General features: G+C 45.6%; 1 protein-coding gene across 7 annotated transcripts in view; it reads right to left on the reverse strand.

The window, feature by feature from the left end:
- Window positions 1-772: 772 nt before the first annotated feature.
- The window catches only part of ATP1B4 (ATPase Na+/K+ transporting family member beta 4), a 47,106-nt gene continuing 35,001 nt past the window's right edge, over window positions 773-12,877 (reverse strand). For 2 of the 7 annotated variants that reach the window (XM_027534106.1, XM_027534107.1), the window contains exon 7: window positions 773-1,630. In XM_027534106.1, the coding sequence (XP_027389907.1) occupies window positions 1,505-1,630 (126 nt within the window). In that variant the 3' untranslated portion in view covers window positions 773-1,504. Of the gene's footprint in view, window positions 1,631-8,181; window positions 8,339-12,877 lie in introns of those variants that run through there. The other 5 variants (XM_027534104.1, XM_027534097.1, XM_027534100.1 and 2 more) reach the window with 4 other exon arrangements.

Raw genomic sequence — 12,877 nt, forward strand, 5'->3', positions numbered from 1 at the left:
GCAGGGAGCCAGACTCTACCCCTTTTGCCTCTGGAAACATTTGCCACATTAGCCAACTGGCTAAGCCTGGCTCTTCTCCAGAATCCTGAGCACCTTGACGGGACTGTGCATAGGAAGGAGGGGAGAGAGCCCTGCAGGGCAGAAATTTCTGCTCAAGGCACTTCTGGGAGACAGGGCCTCAGGGAAATGGCTTCTTGGTGCAGATAGGGAGGCTGGACACATCCCAGCCTAGGCAGAAGCCCCCTCCTCACCTCACCTCTCCTCTCCTCTCCTGCCCCACGGGCCCAGGACTAGCAGAGAAGCGCACCTTCAAGGACACAGACAGTGAGGGGAGCAGGCACAATCACAATGGACTGAAGACCCCACGGAAGTCCCTCCCCCCAGTTCTTGAGTAACTCACAGGAAGAGGAGGGGCCCTTCCATAGTGAATGAGATGGAATTCTCTAGTCACCTCAGTGGGATGGAGGGAAGAGGCAGGTTTAAAACACCACTTCTGAGCAAACCTGCCCCTCGGTACACACAGCACAGAAGACACAGCAGGTAAGTGAACACTCTATTACTAGTTAGAAGCAGAAAACCTCTGACAAATGCTGAGCCTGGTGAGCTGGAATCTCTTGGAGGAACTTGAGGACGCCTCTTGTTCAGACTGGAGCCTGAACTGACCTCCAGCCCCTGGGTGGACCCTGGCTCCCCCTGGCTTGCAGCAGCTGCCTCAGGGAAGCAGAGCACCTGAAGACACCAAGTGGAAGAGAAGGACCCAGGGGCATCCCAGTCCAGTTCTATTTTTAATTTAGTTCAAGAAAGCACAGTTCATAGCACAATGCCTGTCCTAGAAAATACATGTTATTCTTCATCTACTCTTGACTGAAAAAGGGCTTGGGATGGGAGCAGCCTGAGGCTGAGGGCTTAAGTGTGTAGCAAGACAACCCAGTGGTCTTTTAGAAAACCAGGAAAAGTTGCCCTTCTCAGGGGGGAATCAGCAGGAGTATGAGAAAAGTACTGCTTGTACTTTTGTGAGGCTACATTCCCCATATATGCCCCTGCTCATTTATTTCCACTGGGATTAATGTGATGAGCAGTTCAGTCATTCCAATTCTTCCATGAAAGTCTGATTTTGCTCCCAGAATTGTAGAAATGAATCTTGACTTTATTTCAATTGGATTTACTTAAAGGCCACACTATATGTAAGGCAAAGAAGTCATACCTGATATAATTGATATGCCAAATTAGGCTCTCTCCTGTCATGTAGCCTCTTGCATCCAATTGAGTTAAAATGTGTGCACCAGATAACAACATACAGTAGTAATTACTAGTACATGCTAGGCAATAACTGCTTGTTCAATGAATTAATGAATGCAATTTGACAAACCTGCTAAATCCCTAAAATCTACTACTACACTCCCACCCCTCTTTGAAACTTTGTCATTCATTAAGCTTAACAAAATCTTGTCTGCCCTCCCTTGCTACAAGATGTGTGTCAGAATGTCTTCTTTCCTCTGATTCTTCATTCTTTTTTTCTGCTCCAGCCAGCTGAGATCTCACTGAGGCGAAGGCTGCTGAGAGCTGGAAGGGCATTTCGTGGTGATTCACACATAGGGAGCTGGACTTCCTTCAGCCTCAGATGAAGATCCTGGAGTTTAGAGACACAAAGAACAGGCCCAAACCAATGAATGTTATAAAAACAAATCAAGGAACAAATATGAACGTGGCTGCAGTATACAGCATAACGATAGTATTCTCAAGGAAAAGCAGTGTTCCTAGAATAAAACGTATCTTATGTTCTAAAAGCACAGTTATTCTCAGCCAAAGACCTGGTATCATGGGAGAGAGGGGCTAAGAAGAATATAGGAAGGAGAAAACGAATGTTTAATCACATCAGCCCATATACCTTAAGGTGTCAACCAATCGGTAGCAGCCATCAAGTCTACCACCTGTGAATTTAAATGCCATTGGAGAAATTTTCCTTTAAAAATTAACATATTCATTAGAATCTCATCTTTCTTTGAAACAATACACATGTATACATGTATAATATGAAAGTAGGGGAAGAGATCCATATGGAGAAACATATTGTTGTGTTAAAATGGTTATGGGTCATTGGTAGGATAATGAAAATTTTTGTTTTATGGATTTTCAAATTTTCTATGATGTAAATAAAATTTTTTGATCAGAAGGGGACCTCCAGAAATTGATTTCTCTTTAGAATATGTCTCCATTCTTTTTCTACATCCCTGAATCCAGTGAGGAGCTTCTTTGGGGCAAGACTTCCCACCTCAGTTAGTATCTAGAGTTTTTGCATTCATCGCAAGCCAAACATCAGGAAAAGTTAATCCCATTCTGTACCTTAGGCAGTCCCAATCCCTCCTCCTGAGGATCCCTCTTCCTAGGGTTCAAAGGCTTTCTTACCATCTGGAGTCCTGGGCATCCGATCCTGAGACTGTTGATACATTGGGTCAACTTGGAAGTGCCCCTCGGGGTTTCCGAAGTGGGGACCTTCCCCTCGGCCTTCGACCCTCTGGTACCACGGCAGGGCTACCTCTTCCTGGGACACAACTACAGGCCACATAGCAGGTGCACACATCACCGGAGCAGGCATCTGGGGGGCCGCGCATGCTGCTGCTGTGGCGGCGGCTCCTTCGGCTTCTGAGAGTACCCTAGGTGGGGGAGGTGGTGGGTATGGGAATGGCATGGGGTATGGCGTGTGCCTGGGGCATGGCATGGGAGCTGGGGGTTGAGCAACCTGGGCCCAGGGACCCTGGGCCCCCTGCACGTACTGCACACCGCCTGCCAAAGCATACTGCGCCTCCTCCCTCTGGGCCTCCAGCCGCCTTCGCTGCGAGGTCGCGACCAGCAACTTGTTGCGCTCCTCAGCGGTCACGGGCCACGTGTCAGCCCGGAGCTGCGGGGATCGAGAGCTGACTGCTCTCTGGGCCTGCAGCAGCTGCCCGCGCAGGGCCTCGCGCTCGCTCAGCGCCTGTTGCAGGTCTTGGCGCGTGCGGCGCAACTGCATGACCACCTGCTTACGCTCCTCGCGCAGACGCTGCAGCTGCGAGGCCAGGGCCCAGGTGGCCGTCTCGCGCTCCTCCACCTGCTCCTGCAGCCGCTGGACGCGGCGGGCCTGCTGCTCTCGCTGCCTCGTGGCCACCCGCACGCTCAAGGCCAGCGCGCTCCAGGCACAGGCCCTCTTGAGGTTGAGAGGTACATGTATGTCGGCCAAGACGGACTGCAGCTCGTCCTCGATCTCATTCCAGGGCCGCGAGCGGTAGGTCATGTAGAAATCTGGGCCGCCGCCGTTACCGAGTACTTCTTGGTTGATGAATGTAACTACGTCTCTGTGGCGAAAACCGCTCCTGGGATCTTCGCCGTCCAAGGCCATGACCTCCGCGGCCTAGTCTGCGGAGATGCAGCAGCTCTGGTGAGAGATGGCCGCTAAACCGATCCGCCTCTCGGCTCCTCACTCAGTCCTCCTTCAGCCCTAGCTCAGTCCTGGCCTCTTTCGCCTCCTTCCCCTCACACCCACGAGTCCCCTAACGAAGAGTGGTGTGAGGCCTCACACCGCGTGACGCATCAAAACTGTGGGCTTCGAGTGAGGCTGCAAGGCATGGTGGGAACCCTCGTCCTCGGCATGGCGCCTCCTGTAGGACGGGAAGTGGGGCGCCTGTTCCTGGATCCACCGCCGATGCACCTGCCTTGGCACACTGCCCCCTACAGCGCGGGCTGGCTGGTGACTGCAGTGTCCCGCACAGTGAATTCGCGTTCCCAAGAGATTCTAAAGCACCTGGATACTAAAGAATTTCGAATCTGGGAGTCATTTCAGTGGGCCGGGCGCGGGGGTCGGCGGTTGGGGTGGGGTCTTTTGGTTCAGCGCCCTCTCGCTTTACGTCAGCCGTTATCTCACATTTTCTACAAGGTTTCAAGCTGTCTATACTCTTCCCTAATCCTAAAGCAGACAGCCTTGGACTTCGGCTAGTCAAAATCAAGTGGTTGAGCCATGAAGCCCCTTGGTTTTCCTTGCTGAACCCTATCTTCAAGCTCTAGATCCCAGTTCCTCCTATTCCTTTTTTTCAGGGACTTCACTACGTCTTCCCACCCCTCCCCCCACCCCCCGTATTTCCTGCATCTCAGCCGGGCTGCACCACCCCTGTGCTACTGGGTATTTTTCTCCCAGACAGTAAGCCTGTTCAGGTTCCCTATGTGCTTGGAATAATTTCCTCCCTCTAACCTGCGTCCTGGACTTTCTTTCTTCTCATTAGAATAGTCCATCCTAGGTCCACTTCGCGATGCTCCCTTTACCGTTCAACCTGCTGCACTTTGGTTTTCACCCTACAAAAACTTTAGTGAAAAATCTCTGATAAGGTCACCAATAGTCACTATCTCACTACAAAAGCAAGTGGATACTTTGATAGTTTTTATGTGATTTTTTTCAGTAGGCTTTGAGTCTTTTGACCATTCCCTCCTTGGCACTCACTCTATCCTATCTTGCTTTCTGTGACATCAAATTCTTCTGATGCTCCTCCTGTCCCTCTGGCTTATCTTTCTGTTTCTTTCAACTGTTTGTTCTTCTCTGCCCACGGCTCCAAAGTTAGTATTTTCCCAGTTTTGTCTTCAGACCCCTCCTCTTCATTCTATATGTTCTCCTTGAATGGGCTTATTCACTCCTATACTGTTATTTTATTTTCTCTGGACTTCAACCCCATCAGCTGTAAAATGGGAATATAGGTAGGATCTACCTTATAAGGTTGTGAAGATGAAAATGTTTAGAATATGTTCATTCTTATTGCATAGCAGCAGCAGCAGCAGGATAAGAAACTCACTACCATATAAGTTAATTTATGTTATGTCTATGAATTAAGTCATCTTTATACTATCATAATAGTGGTAATGGTGGGGTGATAGTTTTAACAGTCTATGCCCAGTTGCAGCCCCAGATCCTGTCTGGTTATATATATGCACATATATGTAGAGAGAGAGTTGATTTATAATATGATATTAGTTTCAGGTATATAACATAGTCCTTCAACATTTTTATAGATTATATTCCATTTATGGTTATCAAATATTGGCTATGTTCCCTGTGCTGGACAATAAATATATCCTTGTAGCTTATTTATTTTATACATAATAATTGGTACGTCTTAATCCCCTACTCCTATCTTGCCTTTCCCCCTTCCCTCTCACCACTGGTAATCACTAGTTTGTTGTCTGTATCTGTGAATCTATTTCTTTTTTTTACATTGACTATCTTGTCTTAGTTTTCAGGTTTTTTAGATATAAATGACAATATACAGTATTTTACTTTCTCTGACTGATTTTACTAAGCATACTGTCCTCCAGGTCCACCTACGTTGTTGCAGATGACAGAATTTCATTCTTTCTTCTGGCTGTGTAGTATTCCATTGTGTGTGTGTGTGTGTGTGTGTGTGTGTGTGTAGCTCAGATCTTCTTTATCAGTTTGTCTGTTGATGGACACTTAGGTTGCTTCCATATCTTGGCTATTGTAAATAATTGTAGGTAATGCTGCTATGAACATTGAGGTGCATGTCAATTTTTGAATTAGTGTTTTCATTTTCTTTGGATATATACCAAGAAATGGAATTGCTGGATCGTTTGGTAGTTCTATTTTTAGTTTTTGGAGAAACATCCATACTATTTTCCATAGTAGCTGCACCAATTTACATTCCCACTAACAATGTACCCCAGTTCCCTTTCCTCCACATTCTTATTTGTGGCCTTTTTGACAATGGCCATTCTGACAGGTGTGAGGTGGTAGCTCATGGTTTTGATTTACATTTCTCTGATGATGAGCACTGTTGAGCATCCTTTCATGTGTCTGTTTGCCACCTATATGTCATCTCTGGAGAAACTATTTAGGTCTTATGCCTATTTTTTGAATGGGTTGTTTTTTGATGTTGAGTTGTATGAGCTATTTATATATTTTGGATATTAACCCCTTATTGATCATATCATTTGCAAATATTTTCTCCCATTCAGTAGCCTGTCTTTTCATTTTGTCAATGATTTCCTTTGCTGTGCAAAAGTTTTTAAATTTAATTAGGTCCCATTTGGAGAAGGCAGTGGCACCCCACTCCAGTACTCTTGCCTGGAGAATCCCGCGGATGGAGGAGCCTGGTGGGCTGCAGTCCATGGGGTCGCTAAGAGTCGGACACGACTGAGCGACTTCCCTTTCACTTTTCACTTTAATTCTTTGGAGAAGGAAATGGCAACCCACCCCAGTGTTCTTGCCTGGAGAATCCCAGGGACGGGGGAGCCTGGTGGGCTTCCATCTATGGGGTCGCACAGAGCCGGACACGACTGAAGCGACTTAGCAGCAGCAGCAGCAGCAGGTCCCATTTGTTTACTAGCCAGATCTAGTGCCAGTCTGTTGGTAGGTAAAGCCAGGTCCTGGGATCTGTCTACAGGGCCTTGGCTGGGGGGGGAGGGAGTGGGGGGATGGGGGGGGAGTTGGGGGGGTGGGGGGGGTCCCAGAATTGGTTCCTGACACAGCTGGCAGCAAGACCCAGAGTGTCTTGAAGCTTATATTGACCTGCTTGTGGGTGGGACCAGGGCCCAGTCGATTCTAGTGCTGGTTGTGTCCTGATGGTGATTGATCTGGGTCTGTAGGCTTCAGGACTATGGTTTTCCTGGGGCTGGTGTTCACCTGTGAGGGGTGAGGCTTGTCTTGAGGCTAGAGGAGGCTTGCTGGTGGGCAGGGCCTGGGCCCATCTAGTACTAGGGCTGGAGCTGGCCTGCTGGTGTGTGACTTGGGTACATAGGTTGGGGGGCTGTGATTTTCACGGAGCTAGTGTCCGCATGCTGGAGGGAAAGTCTAGAACAGGCTTGCTGCTGGGCAGGGCCTGGGATTCTGGGGCTGGTGTCTGCCCACTGTTGGGTAGAGCTGTGTCCCACTATCTTTGGCCACAGGAACCTGATGGTCCCTGATCTATTACATGTGCACTGGTGTGTGGGGCCTGTTTCTGGGCCCTCTCATGGACAGGGCCTAGTCTAAGGGTAGCTGTGGGCTCAGAGGATCTTAAGGCAACCTGTCTGCTAGTGCATAGGGCTGTGCCCCCTCACAGTTAGTTGCTTGGCCAGAGGTATCCCAGTACTGGTGCCTATGGGCTGTTGGGCATGAGTGGGGCTGGGTCCTGAAGCTAATAAGCTAGAGGGAGGATTCCAAAATGGTGCTTGCCAGCACCAGCGTCCACATGGTAGAAAGAGCTCTCGGAAATGGCTGCCACCAGTGTCTGTGTCCCCAGGGTGAGATATAGTTGCCTCTTGTCTCTCCAGGAGATTATCCAGATCAGCAGGTAGGTCTGACCAAGGCTTCTTTCAAATTAGTGCTTCTGCCCTGGGTCCCGGAGCATATAAGATTTGGGTGCACACTTTAAGAGTGGAGTCTATTTCCTCCAGTCCTCTTTGTCTTTGGAAATTGAGCGCAGCTGGCCTTCAAAGCCAAACCTTCTAGGGAATCATCTTTCCCCATGCAGGACCCCTGGACTGGGGTGTCCAATGTTGGGCTCAGACCTCTCACTCCTTGGGGAGAACCTTTGCAGTTATAATTATTCTCCCTTTTGTGGGTCACCACTTAGGGGGATGAGACTTGACTATATTGGACTTCACCCTTCATACCCCTCTTGTTGTGATTTCTTATTTATATCTTTAGTTGTAGATTATCTTTTCTTGTAGGTTCTGGGCTTTTTCATTGATAGGTGTTCTGTTAAATCATTGTAATTTTGATGTGCCTGTGAGAGGAGATGAGCTCAGGGTCTTTCTACTCTGCCATCTTGGCCCAATTGCACAATTTTATTTTTTCTAATTTATTTTATTTTATTGTTATTTTTGGCCACACTGTGGGGCATATGGGATCTTATGTGGGATCTTAGTTCTCTGACCAGAGATCAAATCCACATCACCTGCAGTGGAAGTGCACAGTCTTAACCACGGGACCACCAGGGAATCCTCTCTATACTTTAAAATACTACTTGCATCCACCACAAGTCGAAGTATTCCCAACCTAGACATCTCTCTTAAACTTAAGATCCATACATTTTCCTTCCCTTAACTTGTAGCTATTGAACGCATATAGAGTCACTTTTTGAAAGTAAAATTGAGAGATATTATAGATTGTTTGGATGGGGGTTGTAAAGATTAAGAGGAAAAAAAGGAGACAAGGATGACCCCTAGTTTTTAAGTTTGAGCAGTTGTTTCAGAGATGTGGTTTGTGATGTCTTTTAGTGACCAGACTAGAGATATCAAGCAGGCCTTCTGGGATATACAGGTTTGGAGCGCAGGGAAGAAATCGATGGTACTTAATAACCAAGGACTTGAATGAGATCTCCTAGGAAGAGAGGAGAATAGAAAATAGAGGACTGAGTCTCAGGGCACTCCAATTTATAAATACACAGTTATAGTATAGTCAGTTATTAAAAGCACAAAAATGCTTCTGTGTTAATTCCTATTTAACCTTTCAGTTCAGTTCAGTTCAGTTGCTCAGTCATGTTTGACTCTTTGCAACAACCAGGTAATTATGATGTATGCCATTTCAACCATAGAAAAATATGAAAAACTCCCCCAGATCATTTTGTATAGCCATTATTATATAATATCTGATGACAAAAATATAGTACCAAAAAGATTACTATTGACCCATCTCATTTATAAATATAGCTGCAAAGAGATTGGACCAACATTTATATGTTACTTTTGGTTCATATCCAAGAACAATTCCTTGTTGTGAGATTCTTGTATTATATATGAAGGAGTATAATAACTCTTAAAAGTATATTAAAGATGCATATTGTAAGTTAAAGATATATATTCCACACCATAGAAAAACATGGGCAGCTCCCCAGTTCATTTTGTGAAGCTGATAAAGCTAATAGCCAATCAGAAAAATAGTGTGCAAGTTAATATTGTATAAATATACTGACCCATTTGCAAAAATCCTACATATCTGAAAATGGACAGTGTCAACATTCCTAGGACAGCAAACCCTACTTTCTTCCTTGCTAACAGAACCTCTACATTGCTTATTCAGTGGCGTATGAACCCTGGGCAGGGTCTTGTGATTGACTTAGGGGTGGACATGTAACCCTGTGCTAGTCAGTGAGATATATCAGGAAATTTGCTGGGAGTTTCAGGGAAAGATTTTCCTTTGTGATTAGATAGAGGACCAATAAAGTGAAAACCTTTTTCCACGAGCCCTCATCCTTAGGATGCCAGGATGGGGTTGTGTTGTTTGCAGCTGCAGCAGTTACTTTGAGACCAGGAGGGGAGACATGGCAGACATATGTTGTGACCATCATGTAGGGTGAGCCTCCATCCCAAATTTGGTCCAGATGTCCAGACTGATGACATCACATGCACAGTAAGAGGGTTTGAAAATGTTTATTCCATTAAGGAGCTTTCTGGGGAGAACAGCCAGACTTCCCGAGTTGGTCCAAAAATGGCTTGAGAGAGCAAAGCAAGACTGGCTGGGGATTTTAGTTGTAGTTAGAGTTGGGGCTGTGGTGACAGTTCCTGCATGCAGGTGGGGGCTTGTGGTTTGAAACTCTTGCCATCACCAAGGGAGAAAGCACTGAGGCTTTCTTCTTAGCTTTCCCAGATGAGGGGGTACAAGGGGAGAGGGAGGGTTGAGGCCTAAAAGCTGTCCGCAAACATAAAAAAGCGAAGTCAGACTCTTCATGATAATTCACCCCAATGTTTGAGTGATGACAAAAGTGTATGACACTTCATTTAACTGAAGTTGATTATGGCACTCTTTGTGGCCTGAGGGCTTCCCAGGTGGCTCAGCAGTAAAGAATCCATCTGCCAAGCAGGAGACACGGGTTTGATCCCTGGGTAGGGAAGATGCCCTGGAAAAAGAAATGGCAAACCACTCCAGTATTCCTGTCTGGGAAATCCCATGGACAGAGGAGCCAGGAGGCATGAGAGAAGGTTGCTAAAGCTTCTCTTTGTGAAAGGAGTCTAGCCAAGGGGCGCTAATGAGAGTGGCTGTTGTATTGCAATTTTGACAGAATCTAGAGCCTTTGTTGGAAGGGGCTCCATTCAAGGTGGGCTGATTTGCAAATAATTGCATAAATGGGCTAAAGGAAAAATTGTAAATAAGGAGTACGTAACCGCCAGAACCCAAAAGGCCTAAAAGATACTGGGCTTGTTTTAACACTGGAAGTTGAGAATTCGTAACTATTTCTTGACAGTGTCAGGTATGGAGGGGTCCTCCGTTTACCAAATAATTTTCAGGAATTTACAGAGGTAGTGGGGTCTTGCACTGTTTGTGAGGCAATGGCCTAGCCCCCTTTTTGAGCTCCCTATGTGATTGTGTTCATCCTGAATAAATGTGCCTAGTGAACAGCCTCGGAGAAGGCAATGGTACCCCACTCCAGTACTCTTGCCTGGGAAATCCCATGGATGGAGGAGCCTGGTAGGCTGCAGTCCATGGGGTTGCTAAGAGTCAGGCACGACTGAGCAACTTCACTTTCACTTTTCACTTTCATTCATTGGAGAAGGAAATGGCAACCTACTCTAGTATTCTTGCCTGGAGAATCCCAGGGACAGAGGAGCCTAGTGGGCTTCCATCTATGGGGTCGCACAGAGTCGGACATGACTGAAGCGACTTAGCAACAGCAGCAGCAGCAGCAGCAGTGAGTAGCCTCAGAAGAGGATGTCAGGAGTATAAAGCCATATCTGTGCCCCTGGAGAAAGCTGGATGCAGTTAAGATCATTTTGCAAAGATTGTGTGCGATGGCAAGACTGTTGATGTGCTCCATAGATAACCAGGTAAAGTGTATCATGTACCTTAGGAGGTGAAGGCAAACTACAGTTGAGAGACTTTTGAAATAGAGACTGAACAGAATGTATTAGTCAAATCTGTTACAGAAAAATATCTACCATTTGCTTGGACAGAGTCAGTAGTTTCAAGAATTTTGAGTACGGAAACCTTAATGGGCGGGACCACAGCACTGAGGCTACAAAAATCTACTGTGGGGCATCATTCATTCTTTTTTCACTTGAAAGTTTTTAATAGTTAATACTAAAAGTTAAACATTTTTCTTTATTCACTTAAGACTTATATAACATATTTTTTTCCCTTGGTGGATAATTGCTTTACAGTATTGTGTTGGTCTCTGCCATACACTGACGTGAACCAGTCTTAATTATTGTTGTTGTTCAGTCGCTAAGTCATGTCTAACTCTTTGCAATCTCTTGGACTGCAGCATTCCAGGCTTCCCTGTCCTTCACTATCACCCGGAGTTTGCTCAAACTCATGTCCATTGAGTCGGTGATGCCATCCAACCATCTTATCCTCTGTCATTCCCTTCTTCTCCTGCCTTCAATCTTTCCCAGCATCAGGGTCTTTTCCAATGAATCAGTTCTTCTCATTATGTGGCCAAAGTATTGGAGTTTCAGCTTCAGCATCAGTCCTTCCAATGAATATTCAGGGTTGATTTCCTTTAGGATTAAATAGTTTGATCTCCTTGCTGTCCAAGGAACTCTCAAGAGTCTTCTCCATCACCATAGTTCAAAAGCATCAATTCTTTGGCGCTCAGTCTTCTTTATGATTCAACTCTCACATCCGTACATGACTACTGGAAAACCATAGCTTTTTGACTATATGGACCTTTGTCAGCAAAGTGATGTCTCTGCTTTTGAATATGCTGTCTAGGTTTGTCATAGCTTCTCTTCCATGGAACAAGCATCTTTTAATTTCGTGGCTGCAGTCACCATCTGCAGTGGTTTTGGAGCCCAAGAAAATAAAGTCTGTCACTGCTATCACTTTTTCCCCTTCTATTTGCCATGAAGTGATGTGACTGGATGCCATGATCTTAGGTTTTTGAATGTTGAGTTTTAAGCCAGCTTTTTCACTCTCCTCTTTCACCCTCATCAACAGGCTCTTTAGTTCCTCTTTGCTTTCTTCCATTAGAGTGGTATCATCTGCATATCTGAGGTTATTGATATTTCTTCCTTGTGCTTCATCCAGCCCAGCATTCGCATGATGTACTCTGCATATAGGTTAAATAAGCAGGGTGACAATATACAGCCTTGACGTACTCCTTTCCCTATTTGGAACCAGTCCGTTGTTCCATGTCCCGTTCTGTTGCTTCTTGACCTGAATACAGGTGTCTCAGGAGGCAGGTAAGGTGGTTTGGCATTCCCATCTCTTTAAAAATTTTCTACAGTTTGTTGTGATCCACACAGTCAAAGGCTTTAGCATAGTAAATAAAACAGATGTTTTTCTGGAACCCTCTTGCTTTTTCTATGATCCAACAAATGTCGGCAATGTGATCTCTGGTTCCTTGCCTTTTCTATATCTACCTTATACATCTGGAAGTTCTTAGTTCATGTACTGTTGAAGCCTAGCTTGAAGGATTTTGAACATTACCTTGCTAGCATGTGAAATGAGAGCAATTGTACAGTGGTTTGAACATTCTTTGGCATTGCCTTTCTTTGGAATTGAAATGAAAACTGACCTTTTCCAGTCCTGTAGTCACTGTTGAGTTTTCCAAATTTGCTGATATATTGAGTGCAGCACTTTAACAGCATCTTCTTTTAGGATTTGAAATAGCTCAGCTGGAAGGAATTCCATTACCTTCACTAGCTTTGTTCATAGTAATGCTTCCTAAGGCCCACATGAGTTCACACTTCAGGATGTCTGGCTCTAAGTGAGTGACTGCACCGTCGTGGATATCTGGGTCATTAAGATCTTTTTTGTATAGTTCTTCTTTGTATTCTTGCCACCTCTTTTTAATCTGTTCTGCTTCTGTTAGGACCTTGCTGTTTGTGTCCTTTATTGTGTCCATCTTTGCATAAAATGTTCCCTTGGTATCTCCAGTTTTCCTAAAGAGATCTCTAATCTTACCCATTCTATGTTTTTTGC

Source organism: Bos indicus x Bos taurus, chromosome X (genome assembly GCF_003369695.1).
Source record: "Bos indicus x Bos taurus breed Angus x Brahman F1 hybrid chromosome X, Bos_hybrid_MaternalHap_v2.0, whole genome shotgun sequence".
NCBI lineage: Eukaryota > Metazoa > Chordata > Mammalia > Artiodactyla > Bovidae > Bos > Bos indicus x Bos taurus.